A 16,344-nucleotide genomic window follows, 5' to 3' on the forward strand; every position below is an offset into this window, starting at 1 on the left:
GATTTGATATCTAGCTCCTTGATCCACTTTGAGTTAACTTTTGTGCATGGCGAGAGGAGGGGATTCAGTTTCATTTTGTTGCATATGGATTTCCAGTTTTCCCAGCACCATTTGTTGAAGATGCTATCCTCCCTCCATTGCATGCTTTTAGCTCCTTTATCAAATATAAGATAGTTGTAGCTTTGTGGATTAGTCTCTGTGTCCTCTATTCTGTACCATTGGTCCACCCTCCTGTTTTGGTACCAGTACCATGCTGTTTTTGTTACTATTGCTCTGTAATATAGTTTTAAGTCTGGTATCGCTATACCGCCTGATTCGCACTTCCTGCTTAGAATTGCTTTTGCTATTCTGGGTCTTTTATTTTTCCATATGAATTTCATGATTGCTTTCTCTATTTCTACAAGAAATGCCGTTGGGATTTTGATTGGCATTGCATTAAACCTATAGAGAACTTTTGGTAATATCGCCATTTTGATGATGTTAGTTCTGCCTATCCATGAACAGGGTCTATTTTTCCATCTTCTAAGATCTTCTTCTATTTCTCTCTTTAGGGTTCTGTAGTTTCCATTGTATAGATCTTTCACCTCTTTTGTTGATTCCCAAGTATCTTATTTTATTTGAGGCTATTGTCAATGGGGTAGTTTTCCTCATGTCCTTCTCAGAGGATTTGTTTCTGATAAACAGGAATGCCTTTGATTTATGGGTGTTGATTTTATATCCTGCTATTTTTCTGAATTCATTTACTAGTTCTAGAAGTTTTCTGGTGGAGTTCTTTGGGTCTTCAAGGTATAAAATCATATCATCAGCAAATAGTGCTAGTTTAAGTTCTTCTTGTCCTTTAGTTATTCCTTTAATTTCTTTCGTCTAATTGCTCCGGTCAGTGTTTCAAGAACTGTGTTGAATAGAAGTGGTAAGAGAGGGCATCCCTTACTTGCTCCAGATTTTAGAGGGAATGCCTTCAATTTTTCTCCATTTAGAATGATGTTGGCCTGAGGCTTAGCGTAGATAGCCTTTACAAATGTTTGAACCTAAAGGGGTGTTGTATTTTGTCAAATGTTTTTTTTCTGCATCTATAGAGATGATAATGATTCTTATCTTTAAATCTATTGATGTGATGAATTACATTTATTGATTCCCATATGTTGAACTAACCTTGCATCCCTGGAATGAATCCCACTTGATCATAGTGCACGATCTTTTTGATATGTTTTTGTATTCGATTTGACAGAATTTTATTGAGGATTTTTGCATCTATATTCATTAGAGATATTGAAAGACTGATTTTTTGTTAATAGTTCATCCACATTGTTTTCATTCATAGATCTTCTGTCAAGAATAAACTCTCCTATGGTCAGTAAGAAAGAACCTTTCATTTAAAATGTTGCCATTTCAAACAATTTTTAAACGTATTTAGTCTCTCTAGTATGAATTCTCTGGTGTTGAACAAGGCCTGATTTTTGATTAAAAGCTTTGTCACATTCTTTACATATGTAGGGCTTCTCTCCAGTATGAATCCTCCGGTGTTTGATAAAGCTTGAACGATGCTTAAAGGATTTACCACATTCTTTACATTTGTAGGGATTTTGTCCAGTATGAATTCTGTGGTGTTCCACAAGCACTGACCTTTCACTGAAAGATTTGTCACATTCCTTACATTTGTACGGCTTCTCTCCAGTATGAATTCTCTGGTGTCGAACAAGGTTTGATTTCTGATGAAATGTTTTGCCACATTGTTCACATTTGTAGGGCGTCTCTCCAGTATGCATTCTCTGGTGTTTGATAATGCTTGAGTGATGCCTAAAAGATTTGCCACATTCTCTACATTTGTAGGGTTTCTCTCCAGTATGAATTCTCCAATGTTTGATAATGCTTGAATGATGCCTAAAAGCTTTGCCACATTCTTTACATTTGTAGGGCTTCTCTCCAGTGTGGATTCTCTGGTGATTAGTAAATGCTGAAATATGCTTAAAAGCTTTGCCACATTCTTTACATTTGTAGGGCTTCTCTGCAGTATGAATTCTGTGGTGTCTAGTAAGTGCTGATCTTCGGGCAAAAGCCATGCCACATTCTTTACATTTGTAGGGCTTCTCTCCAGTGTGGATTCTCTGGTGATTAGTAAATGCTGAATTTTGCTTAAAAGCTTTGCCACATTCTTTACATTTGTAGGGCTTCTCTCCAGTATGAATTTTCTGGTGTTGGAAAATGCATGAATATTGCCTAAAAGCCTTGCCACAGTCTTTACATTTGTAGGGATTTTCTCCAGTATGAATTCTACGGTGATCATTAAGTAGTGATCTTTGACTAAAAACTTTGGCACATTCTTCACATTTGTATGGTTTCTCGCCATTATGAATTCTCTGGTGTTGGACCAGATTTGATTTCTGACTAAAACATTTGCCACATTGTTCACATTTGTAGGGCTTCTTTCCACTATGACTTCTCAGGTGTTTGATAATGCTGGAATGACGCCTAAAAGCTTTGCCACATTCTTTACATTTGTAGGGATTCTCTCCAGTATGAATTCTATGGTGTTCAACAAGCACTGATCTATAATTAAAACCTTTGCCACATTCTTCACATTTATATGGTTTCTCTCCAGTATGGATTATCTGGTGTTGAACAAGATTATATTTTTGATTAAATGATTTGCCACATTGTTCACATTTGTAGGGCTTCTCCCCAGTATGAATTCTCAGGTGTTTGAAAATGCTTGAATAGTGCCTGAAAGATCTGCCACATTCTTTACATGTGTAGGGCTTCTCGCCAGTATGAACTCTCAGGTGATATGTAAGTACTGATCTTTGAATAAAACATTTGCCACATTCTTTACATTTGTAGGGCTTCTCTCCAGTATGAACTTTCTGGTGTTTATTAAGATCTGATTTTCGATTAAAACCTTTGCTACATTCTTTACATTTGTAGGGCTTCTTTTCTGTATGAATTTTCTGGTGTTTAGTAAGGTCTGATTTTCGATTAAAAGCATTGTTACATTCTTTACATTTGTAGGGCTTCCCTCCAGTATGTTTTCTGTGATGTTCAGTTAGCAGTAATCTTTCATTAAAAACTTTGTCAATTTCTTTACATTTGTATGGTTTCTCTCCAGTATGAATTTTCTGGTGTTGAATAACAAGAGATCTTCGATTAAAAGCTTTGCCACATACTTCACATTTGTAAGTCTTCTCTCCAGAATGATCCCTTTGGTTTGGAGTAAGGGTTGAATTTTGTTGTAAGGCTTTGGAACTTTCTTTACATTTCTCAGAGCTCTCATTAACATCAATTTTCTGGGATACAACAACTGAGCTTTGATTAAAAGCTTGGCCACATTCTTTACATTTGCAGAGTTTGTCACTGTTATGAAATCTCAAGGATTGAGAAACGGTTGAGAAATTGTTAAACTTGAGACTTGCTTTACAATTACAGGGCTTCTCTTGGGCATGGATGCTCTGATGCTTGACAGGGAGTGATTTCTGATTAAAAGTTTTGTCATATTCTTTAAACATGCAGGGTTTATCACTGCTGTAGTATATGTGGTATTTACTAAGGGTTGAGCAATCAGATACTTTGATACAACTTTTAAAGTTTTGGGGTTCTTTCCCAGTACAAATTTTCTTGTATTGAATGAGGACTGCAAGTGGATTAAGAGCTGTTTCATATGTCTCATATTTGTAAGATTTGTCTTGCTTATGAATATTTGGATCGGTAACAAGTTTTAAGCACTGAAGAGAAAAACTACCGCGCTTTTTATCTTTGCAAAACATCTTTGGAAAATGAGTATACAGATGTTTTCTGGCATTGTGACCAATGATAAACTTTCTATGAGGCTCTTCATATTCATAATTTTTATCAGTAATATACATATGCTGGTAATAACCTGGGATAGAGACCTGGATAAAGATGTTACTTGTTTCAATACATATGTAGAAAGTTTTCCAGAAATCTGTATCTGAATTTTCATTAAACAATAGTGGGTAAGTAGGGACAATCCCACAAGTGTTAAAATTGTATGCTTCAGCACATGAAGGAATTATCTGTTTATTGTCGACTAATGAACACTTTGTAAAGAATCTCTCAAAATAATCATGTTTAGAAGATAGTCCTTTAGTTTTAAATCTCTTGTCTATAGAAATGTTCCAAAGGAAGTTTAACTCAAAGCTACATTTGAAATTGGTCAAGTTAAAAATTGAAGCATGGACTAGATCTCTTCTCAGATTTTCCATATTTTCTTTCAGAGAAAATATATGCTTCCAAAATTGCTGTAGATTTATTCTTAAAGACATACAGAGTTCTTGAAAAGTAACAAGCATAAATGGAAGTATTTTCTGAGATATTAATTGTTCTTGATATCTGTTACCAGTAAAATTTTCATTATGAACAGTCACTGATAATTGGTTTTGTCCCTTATAATATGATTTTTGAACTTCATTCTCACTTATAATTTCCCATAATTTTCTTGTTGGTAAATAGTCAAGGTTGCAATTCCCATATCTTCCCTTTATTACTTTTTGTAATAAATATGTTATGCCCCGCTCTGATGAAAATTCTTCAGTATGATGAGAAGTTATGGCTGAAATAAATATAAATAAAATTGGTATTACTTAATAGACTGAGGTGAATATATTTTGCAAATGTACCGTATGAAATTATAGCACTGTCGGGACATCAGCAGGAGAACAGTTTAATAAATACAATGCCACCATTACTCTAGAAATACATAAACTAAGTAAAAGTGTACAGACAAAATTACATTGTGAGAACTACCAAAACCATATTAGAGTACATGTTCTTGCTCACATCCCACATGGGTGTTTCTGTTGGAGGGATGGGTGGGCTGAGAAATAAAACATATGAAAGTAAAACCATGATATATACACAAAAGAGAAGAAATGTTTTACAAAGTTGGTGCAATGATGGGTTAAGCCAATCATAAGGGGGTGGCACCCAACAAAGATAGAGCCAGGACTTGCTGTATTTATAGCAGTATTGATCAAAGGGAATTCATAGGTATTAAGATTTCAGTGTGGGAGGATTCTTGTCTCTGTACTTTCTTCTTCACACAATAATAGGATATGGGTGAGGGTAGGCAGTTTGTTTCGCTCTTAATGGGTCATGCCCATCACTGATGCTGTTCTGAACTGTAATGGAGCTATGTAGGAAGCCACATAAACCACAGATTCTCAAAACAGCAGGATTTCTGCTGGGATTTCCAGACACAAGACTTTCCTACCTAATGGCTTCAATGTTGTTTTAGTTCCCACACAGCTCACAGGTGATTTTCTGCGTATCCCCCTTATTTATTTTTTAAATGCAAATGATGGGCAGTTATTTAAGGATCCTGGATCCTTGTACTGAGGGCCCAACAACCTATTATCATGATACAAAAAAGAACTAGTAGCAAACATATCATTCCAATAATACACGATGCATAATATGTTGAAACATATTTCAAGGTTTAAAGCAAAAGGAGATTGAATGCAGTCTCACAGGCCATAGCAGAAAACCTATTTGCAATTCTAGCCTACAAAGTCAGGCAGAGGGCCATTTATATAATGTAGAAAATCTCAGGCTACAATTAAACACCAGAGATCTTTAAAAATACCAACTCCACTGGAAGTTAGAACATTACCAATAAAACTGCCAGAAGTCATGGCATCCTTACAGGGATGTCCTTTGCCAATTCTTGGAGACCAATCCAAAAATATAATCACTATTTCTAGAAACTTTATGTTGTACTGGCATGACATTTGCACATTTCATTCATTTAGGAAAGGTACAAAATTCTATTGCAGAACAATTGGAGCAGTAAGGTATTGGTAAATGTTCCATGGAAATGACTGGCTTGTTATGAGAACGTACTATTTTAATAACTGTCCTGACATATAATCTTAAGTCCCATGGGCCAGCATGATTGGCTGGTCTAGGTCCCCCATATACTCTTTCCCTCAAAAGATAGTTTTAAACAGCCAGCATGTTTATCATGGAACCCGCATAGAGGTAACTGCTCTTTGTAGCCAATATAATGAAATCCAGTTACATGGATGGGTGTAATGTGAATATCTGTAAAACATCCCGTCATATCAGGATCATTAGTAAATATTGGGATGGATTCTCCAGTCCACACCACCATGTGTACTACAGGTGGATATGGAAAATAGGTCCAATGAGTTTCTACATGGACCCCACATCCCTCGACAGTTCAATAGAGTTATCATGACCACAAACATTGTGGTTGGAGATTTAATATCTCCTTTTTGTTGAACCATCTGCTCAGTCTTTTGGATAAGATTCTTCAGTTGCTTACACACTGGCAGTTTGAGTGTGTGCATGGCAGGGCCATCTATGCTCATCCTTTTCCTCCATATTACCTTACTATTCCTGCTGGGGTGAGGATTGACATCTCTGGTTTAAATTTTAGTCATTTGAATGTTGGCTCTAGGTCCATGTTTGATGGCATGTTTCAGTACCCAAATAGGACAAAATGAACCTTCTGGGAAAACACAAGCATGATCTCCACCCCCTATTATCACTGAATCTGGTCCTTTGCACTATCCTGTTTGTAAATCTTTCCACCAAACTAGGACCAACAGACCTGTTACAGTGGAAGACTTGTCTCAGCAGCACTATGGCCTTCAGAATCACAATTTTAAAAATTTAGAACCAAAAAAATCATGATTAAGGTTATTTAGTGGGGTCTTATCCCCCCCTTTTTTGTGTAATTGTAGCTTAATAAATAAGTGAGCCCACTCTACAATGGCTTGATCTTGAGGATTATAAGGAATGCCTGTTTTATAATTAACATGAAATTGGTGACAAAACTTGAAAGAAGAACTAGTTCAAGCTAAAGCATTATCAGTTTTAATCTGTGAATGACAGTGTAATGCTGCAAAAGCCCATAGGCAATGAGAAATAATATGTTGAATAGCCTATTTTTCACAGGCAGAGGCAAAGATAAATTAAGAACAAGTATTCACAATAATATGAACATAATAATTTTTGCCAAAATGAAGCATGTGAGTTACATACATTTGACATAGCTGATTTGGCAATAAACCACGGGGATTATCCCCTGTTGGTGAAGACGGAATATGTATAACACATTATTAATACTGGCAAACAATTTGATAAGCAAGTAGAAGAATTCTGATGATGAAAAATGTGTGAGGCTTCTACAAAATCAAATAAAGATATTTGATGACAAACAGCAATAAGTTCTTCAATATTATCATTAACTGATGCCAAAGGATCTGGAAGCTTCTATAGAATATGCTCTGATATGGCCAATGAAATTAAGATTTTTGATGCATTTGAATTGTCATTTGTAAAGTATGGAACAAATGAAATGATGCTTTTGGTGGTATATCTACAACAGTAGCTGTTTCAAAATGTTTAGGAACTCCCACAATATATACACTATCACTATAAAACACTAACTGGCTCATTAGTAAAATGAAGTAAAGCATATGAGGGTTTGAAGTTCTGCTCACTGTTGAGTAGTTTATGTTGTCTGTATTATCTCAGTATGAGCACGGCTACAGAAATCTGCTTTTCCTGAACTTGAGCAATCAGTAAAAACTGCCATTGCTGTGGCTACTGGATGAGCACATACAATTTCTTCAAAAAATAAAAGAAGTTATAAGACCAAACTGAACAACATTATCATGAGAATGATGACTTCCTACTTGACTAGGAAAATAAGCAAAAGCTGTTTTCAAAATATTGGAAGATTGCCAGAGCCAACTATGCTATTGGATAGAAAAGGAGGTTACAATAATAGAAGGCTCTGATCCAACCAAATGTAAGACTCATGTTCTACCTTAATGAGTAATTGAAAATCACAAAACCATGTAATGCAGTCAAGGACTTTGAGGAGAGTGAGATAGCCAGATCTGGCTAAAATCCAATTTTTTTCCCCTGTCTTAGTAGGTAATTACCTTCGTTCCCTTCTTGCACACACACTTATCTGAGTATTAGTTTATAAATCATAATTTAATTGTTGCTCCAAATCACAAATGATCCTGCCCAGTCAACAGTTCTAAAGTGATATATACTCCATGCATTCTGTTTATCTCTGCCTGCTCAGAACAAAATTCCATCCAATTAGATTTCCACAACAAATATCCACATCCTGAAAGGCAAGCTTTCACCAGGGTAACCCAATAAGTACAGGACAGGGCCTCAGTACACACTGATTCTACCAAGCTTTGAACAAAAGGTGAGCTTAGGCCATGCATGAAGCAAGTGGATTTTAACCCTTTTAATGTTTTAAAAAGAAAAGAAATATGAATTCTTATATTTTGGTTTGGATTACGTGGATCTAACTGCCCCAAAATAGGGTATAATTTGAATCCCAATAAATTTTCCCCACTGTTTTGGTGGCTCTAAGGCCCTGTTGCAACAAGAAAAATTTTACACCATACCACACCCCACCCCCAGACTTCACTGCCTAATGGCTTCAACAATGTTTTAGTTCTAGCACTGTCCATGGATGGCTTCCCAAAAATGGTAAACAAGATGAGTCCATTACTAAGGAGTGTAATATAATTTCCCTCCCTAGGGAGGGATACTGTGTTACTTGTCAAACATAGTCTTTCCTTCTTTGTAATATAGCACTGTACAATTAGGGAAAAAATCTACCTACTCTCTTCTCTCAGTGAAAAAAGGGAAATGTAAAATAAATGCAAACATATGTCTTGGGGACTCTCTAAAAACTGGTTTCTATCTTTCACGACAAGGGTCCTGGAGAAAACAGATATTTAGATGACAATAAAATATATTCAACAGAGGTCTATGGACTCTTTAAAACTATATATGGACAAAATTTTTAATTGGAAAAATACATGTCTTGAGAAGATTCACAAGAAAAACAAGTTTGAGAGACAATTAAAAACATGGCATAGCCTATATCTGTATTACACAGATGACACCCAACACATGACGATCAAGGTAAATGACTTGCTTTGGATTTTTTAAATTTTTGTTATTTACTGACTTATTTCATTGACAAATTAAACTTTATATATTACTAGTTATATCATGGTATTTTTGAGTATATATATATATATATATATATATATATATATATATATATCCAGTGAATGAAAACCTGTATTATTTCTTATAATAATCATTTTGTGCTTAGAAAACACTTGTTCATTCTATTAGCATTTATCAGGAATACAGCACAATACATTCACTACACTCGTGTGGTCCAACAGAACTCTCAACCTTCTTATGCCCCTTAAAATAAAATACTGCAGATGTAGAACAACACTACACCAAACACAGTGCCTGGGAACATCAATTTACTCATCTGAGTTGGTTCCAAACTCAGATGCTCCTGCAACTGAATTTTTTTGATCTGCTTTATTTCACAATAAATGACAAGATTTTTTTTACAACTAATAAGAACAATTCCATATTTTTCTCATTCAATCATCAATGGGCACATAGGGTGAGTCCATAACTTTACTATTGTAAATGATGCTTGCAATAAACAGTGGAGATATCGCTTGAACATGTTGATTAAATCTCCTGTGGACACATAATTAAGATTTGCATTTCGAGTTCACATAAACGTCTACTTTTAACTTTTATTATATATGGTTCTTGAGATTAAGCCCAAGGATACTGTACCACTAAGTTATGAAACAAGCCCTTTTAAACTTGTTAGTCACTAAATTGTTGTAACTTGTCCCAAACTTGAAACACTTGTATGGCTTCTAAATTAGCTGGGATTGACAGTATGCATCACTCTTGTCTATTTTTTAATAACATTCAAACTATTTACCAAAATGACTATAAAATCCATCATTGGCTGATTTTCAAATGGACAAACCAATTAAAAATAATACACCACACACACACACACACACACATAAATGAAAACAAGGCTTAACCAATGTAACAAACTAAAGCAGCAGGAATTAAACATTAGAAAACTGAGAGTTATGAATTACCTGAAGTATAGAAAATAAAAATTTAAAATAAGTTTAGTGAGCTAAACCAGAATACAGAAAACTGAACAAAAATCAGAGAAAAATTATTGATACAAGCAGAAATTTTATATTTCAAAAATGTAAAATTTTATATTTAAAGAATTTTATACTTTAAGATCAAGGGTTAATGTGCACAGCTATAATCCCAGCAAGTTGGGAGACTGAGCCAGGAGCTTCATAAGTTTGATGTAAGCCCCAAGTTCATGAAATCATGTCAAAAAAAAAGGGTTTTTTTTTTTTTTTTTTTTAATAAACATGAGGTATAAACCCAAAATCAAAACCTAAGAAGTCCAATTATCTCCAATTGGTGGGGGGGTGGGGGGGGCATGAAAAGACTCAAAGCAGGTTTTCATCAAAGACTAAAAATTCACAAAGAGCTGGGCAGGGTGGTACATGCCTATGCAAAACCAATGATTTGGTAGATTGATGCAGGAGAATCACAAGTTCAAAGCCAGCCTCAGCAACTGATCAAGAACAACTAAGTGAGAACCTGACTAAACAATTAAAAAAAAAAAAAAGTTTTGGACATGTTGCTCAGTGGTTAAGTACCCCAGGGTTCAATCTCTAGTACCTCCATAAAATTCAAAAAGAGAAATACTTGAGGTCACAAAAAAAAAAAAAAGATGTAAAGCCTAGAAACGTATTTCTATATAATTATTATGCAATTCCTTAGGAAGATTTACAATACAGAATGGATTTCTGAATATATGTTCTTGGTTGGCAATTTTTTTTCTTTTACCCGTTTGACAATATTTGATCTGTAAATAGCGAAGAAAAATAAACACTTTTAATATATATAAATGCCTCCAAAGAGCATCACCACTAGATCTGTCCTCTAAAACTACTAAAATAATCCATTATAATGAAAAATAAATCTGTACAGCAACACAAATTACATGAAATTTTAAAGTTCTCTTGGGGAAAAAACATCACTTTCAAAAACAAAACACTTAATCTGGCAATACAATTTGAAAGACAAAAGCATAAAAATCAATATAAACTTGTTAATGTATATGCAGCATTAAAATAACTGTAAAATTATCAAAATTGTGAAAGTATATATGAACAAAACAAATTTTTATAATAAATCAAATTTAATTTATTACTAGCTCAAAATACAGTGTAAATTTAATGTAATTTTTAAAAATTATTTTTAGTGTTAACAGACCTTTATTTTATTCATTTATTTATATGCAGTGCTGACAATTGAACCCAGTGCCTCACACATGTGAGGCAAGCACTCTAACATTGAGCCATAACCCCAGCCCCATAATGTAATCTTTATAAAATCTTATGTGAGTTACAAAACAAATAGCCATACAATATGCAAAGGGATATGGGAAAGAAATCAAAGCATGTCAGTCTGAAAATCAATGAACCACAAATTAACTGATTAAGAAAAGTAGAATAAACAATTATAAGAAATAAAGAAACTCTGAAAGGAGTAATTCTTCACTTTTAGAAATTTGTTAGATTGTACCTGCAGTATTATAAAACACCAATCAAATCACAAAACTTGACTAATAGAATTTAATCTAAAAAATACTATTGTATGTAGTGTATAAAATGCTTTAAGTGTAAGAACACAAATAAAATGCAAAAGAATATGAGAATATTGCATACAACATTAACCAAAAGAAAAGTGGAATAAGAAAATTACAATATGCAAAACATAGTTTGAAATAACAGTTACATGGGGCAAAACAGATTTTTAATAAAGAAACTGTGACAGGTAGACTAGAAAATTATATGACGATGAAAGTAGCTAGGTGCTCTAGCACACACCTGAAAACCCAGCAGCTAAGGAAGCTGCTTAAGGAAGCTCAAACCAGCCTCACCAACTTAGAAAGGCCCCAAGCAAGTTAGAGAAATCATGTCTCAAAATAAAATATAAAAAGGACCAGAGATTTGGAGCAGTGGTTCAGCACCCTTGGCCTCAATCCCCATTACCAAAGTACATTAATTAAACTTAAAAATGAAAACTTTTTTCCCCCTCCATTACTACAATAACAGTATGAACACTTGTAACTCACATCGTACTTCCCAAATATAGAAAGCAAATATTGAAAAAACTGGATAACAAAATAGGAAATAACATTGTAGTATGAAATAACATTGTAGTACTAGGAGATACAATGTCTAGCTTCCTGTAAAGTCAAACAAAACGGCAGTCACCAAACAGAAAAAAAAAAAAGACTCAGAAAAACTATTTTGAACAAATTACATTTACAAAAGTAATGTTCTCAATAGCAAATGAAATATTATACTGGATAGAACAACTCAGGTTATAAAAAGTTAATATATATGAAAATATTAACATTTCCTACATATTATGGAATAAAATTAAAATCAAAAGTGAAAGAGGGACTGGGGTTGTAGCTCAGTGGTAGAGCACCCACCTTGCACCTGTGAGGCACTGGGTTAGATCCTCAGCACGACATAGAAATAAATATTGTGTCCAACTAAAACTAAAAAAAATATTTTTAAAAAAGTGAAAGTGATGTTAGAAAATGCATAAATATTTCATAATTAGTTGATTTGGTCTTTTTCATGAATTGAAGGGCAAAATTAAAAGATATTTCTACTCCTCAAAGTTTTCTGGAAGTTCATGCAATATCTATTAAACTCCAAATGTTATTTTTCCCAAAAAGAGAAAAAAGATATTCTACAAATTGTTATGAATAACTCAAAAATATTCAAAACACAACCAAATTGGAACAATGTTCTGACTTAAAAAGCTACAATATTCAATAGTTAATACTGGCAATAAGACCACTAGGCATATAGAATTCTAAGTGAGTATGGTAGTAAACTCAAAGTTTATGGCAAATTAAGACACTTGCAATTGTTAAAATATTATTCAAAAGAGACATCACATCAAAGCAAACAAAATATTCCTTGAAATAAGTAAATAAGAAAATTTAAAATATATAAACTACAGAATATTTTTCAAGTCCAAAAAGGTAGGAAATTTTGTAAGAGCTATAATAAGGAAAACCATAAAGCAGACTTTGATAAAAGAAATAAGTCACTAGAAGATACTGACGTGGATCTGGGGTTGTGGCTCAGTGACAGAGTGCTCACCAAGCATGCACGAGGCACAGGGTCCGGTCTTCAGCACCACATAAAAATGAAATAAAGATATTGTGTCCATTTAAAACAAAAAGTAAATAAATAATTTTTTAAAAGAAAAACACTGAACTGTTCTACTAGTATAAATAAGATAGCTAAACTTAACAAAATGGAGAATAGTATTTGAGATGGAGGAATATAAATAAACCTTGTTTTTATGAGATTTCATTTTTTTTGAGATGTAAAATTTCTAAAGACATATTATATAACAATTTGAACTAAATATATTTGAGATGTTGGAAATAGCAAGATTTATTTGTGGTTTTGATCACAATTAAAATTTCAAACACTATACAAAAGATAAAACATTTTCTTGTCTGCACAAAAAAAAATGCCATTTTTTTCCTAAAAAGCAAGAATTGAAACCTAAGTTATTAAGGATAGCCTTTAATTTGCAATCCTCCTGCATCAGAATTCCAAGTAGATGGAATTACATGAATTTTTATTATCTATATATTGATGAATTTGTTCTAATGTGTAGCATAAAGCATTTTAAAGGTAGCTTTCAAAATTTTGCAGTTTTGTTCCAATTTTGTTTGCACATTGGTGCAACCACTCTAGAAAGTAGTATAGAGATTCTGCAAAAAAAAAAAAAAAAAAAAAAAAAAGAACTTGGAATGGAATTTAACCTGGTTATATCAGTATGTGATATATATACAAAGGAGTTAAAAATCAGCTATCACATTGACACAGACACACCAATATTTATAGCAACACAATTCAAAATAGCTAAGCTACAGAGCCAACCTAGATGTCCAATGAAAGATGAATAAATGAAGAAACTGTAATATATATATATACACACACACACACACACATACACACACACACACACACACACACACACAATGAAATATAAATTGGCCATAAAGAAGAATAATTTTGTGACAGTTGCTTGTAAGTGGATGCATCTGGAGACCATCATCTACATTAAAGAGCCAATTAAAAAAAATAAAGATTGAATGTTCTCTGATATGTGCATGCTAACCCATAACAAGGGAGGGTGGGGAGGGGAAAAATAGAAGTTTATTGGATTAGACACAGAATGAAAAAAGGAAGACAGAGGGCTGGGGATACAGCTCAGTTGGTAGAGTGCTTTTCTTGCATACACAAGGCCCTGAGTTCAATCCCATCCTGCATGCACACACACATACACACACACACACAAAGTAGGATAGAAATAAAGGAGAATGAATCTGATTACTTTCATATATACATATATAAATACAACATGGTGAATTTCAACATTGTGTACATCCACAAGATTGGTTTCCCAATTAGAATAAGATGTATTCCATGCTTGTATAAAGGATCAAATGGTTTTTACTTTTTTGCATAACTAAAAATAACAAATAAAAGGAATTATTGTGGGAGAGGTTTTCAAGATGGCAGAATAGAGAGGTTGCCTTCCTGGCTGCTCTGTGGTGGGAAAACAAAAAAGCAGACACACAGTTTTTCCAAGATGGGTTTAAAAAAAAAAGTGAGGAGTGACTTGGAGAGTTGGGGGTTGGATATTTTAAAAAATTAAAAAAAAAAAAAAATCCCAGGCAACATAGCTGCTGCCACAGCCAGGCTTGAAACACCAGCCAGAGTTGTTCCGCCATGAGCACAATGGAGGGATAAAGGAATTAAAGAAGCCTGTATGGATTCTTGGGAGACCCAAAGCATATCTGGAAACAGCATTTAGATATCAACGACATTGTCCAACAAACCTGAAAGATGTAGTATCCAATATCCTGCTGAGGAAGAGTAGCTACCATCCCTCCAAGAAGCATGCAGAGGACATCATAAGGAAACATTCTGCAGCCACAGCAAAGAGGCTAGCAGCAGACAGAACCAATGCCTAATAAATCCAAGTTTGGCCTGAAATACAGGCCCAATAAATAAACGCACACTGAATGACATATAGTGTTCTTACATGACCAGGACAAAATCAAACATGGAGAGAGGTAGTCTCTTAACAGACTACTGGTCATGTTCAGCCTCCAGACACCTCCCTCTCCAATCTGGCTCCTTACAATACTAGTGAGAGAGATGCTTCTGGTAAGGAATTTGGAAGAACAAGGGGGAAGAAATTGGAGTCTGAATCCAAGACCAGGAACTGTAGGGTCTCCATGTGAGGTATGGGACTCACAGTTGGCTCCCCAACACAAAAAGGGAATCCAAGTGAAATCCTTGGAGTATAGTCTTTCAGCCTGGACCAGTAAGTCTTGGACTCTGGAAGTGTGCTTATTTAAAATCTCCAAAACAATGGGGTTCAGTGAAGAGTCTGGAGCCTACTTCAACCTAAACACTGCCTCCAGGAATTCTGACAATTATATTACCTCTTGCACTCCAGCAATCCAGAGGTTGGAGCATTATGCTCAAGACAACACTCCAGATCACTTCAAAAGGCAGAGATTCTGAAAGAAAAATAATAATAAAAAACAGTAGAAATCCTCAAAGTGAAGAAATCAATAAATCAAATAAAAACTCAATAGAAGAATCAGCAAAAGACTAGACCACTTGGAAGACATAAAATCAGGCAATGAGACAAAATACGTAATCTTGTAAATGAAGCTAACTATGCAGAGAAGATGTTAAGAAACCATGATCAGAACATCCAAAACATATGGGATGACATGAAAAGCGGAAGTTTGGAGATTTATTGAAATAAATGAAAGAGCAGAGATCTAAACCAAAAGAATACACAAATTTTTCAATAAAATAATATCAGAAAATTTCCCAACCCTAAAGAATGAAATGGAAGATCATATAGAAGAGGTTTACAGGACACTAAATGCATATAATTAGAATAGGCCCACACCAAGACATTATAATGAAAATGACTTACAGAATAAGGATAGAATTTTAAGGGCTGGGAGAAAAAAATATCAGATTACATATGGAGTGGGGGGAAATTGGGATCTCAGTTGACTTCAAGCCAGACATCAAAGATAAGAGGTCCTAGGATATTAATACCACATTCTTAGGGGAAAAAATGGATTTCAATGAAGAATACTATATCCAGAAAAATTAAGCTTCAGATCAGATGATAAAATAAAAAACTTCCATGATAAACAAAAGTTAAAAAAAATTCACAACTCAAAAGCCTGCACTACACAACATTCTCAACAAAATATTCCATGAAGATAAAATGAAAAACAAACCAAAAATCAGCAATGGGAGGAATTATGCTACAGGAGTAATCAATCAAAGGAAAAATTATTTCAACTTAAAA

The 16,344-nt window shown here is 34.2% G+C and overlaps 2 protein-coding genes across 3 annotated transcripts in view; both read right to left on the reverse strand.

Moving 5' to 3' along the window:
- The window catches only part of LOC124106413 (zinc finger protein 761-like), a 70,660-nt gene that overhangs the window by 42,575 nt on the left and 11,741 nt on the right, over nucleotides 1-16,344 (reverse strand).
- Nucleotides 150-16,344, reverse strand: part of LOC124106412 (zinc finger protein 420) — a 73,053-nt gene continuing 56,858 nt past the window's right edge. Inside the window, exon 4 of one of the 2 annotated variants that reach the window (XM_058585455.1) lies at nucleotides 150-4,564. In XM_058585455.1, coding sequence (XP_058441438.1) covers nucleotides 1,401-4,564 — 3,164 coding nt within the window. In that variant the 3' untranslated portion in view covers nucleotides 150-1,400. The remainder of the gene's footprint in view (nucleotides 4,565-16,344) is intronic. The other variant, XM_046464011.2, reaches the window with a different exon arrangement.

The sequence above is a fragment of the Marmota monax genome, unplaced genomic scaffold (genome assembly GCF_021218885.2).
Source record: "Marmota monax isolate L192 unplaced genomic scaffold, Marmota_monax_Labrador192_F-V1.1 WCK01_AAM20220418_F8-fsc00798, whole genome shotgun sequence".
NCBI classification, from domain to species: domain Eukaryota; kingdom Metazoa; phylum Chordata; class Mammalia; order Rodentia; family Sciuridae; genus Marmota; species Marmota monax.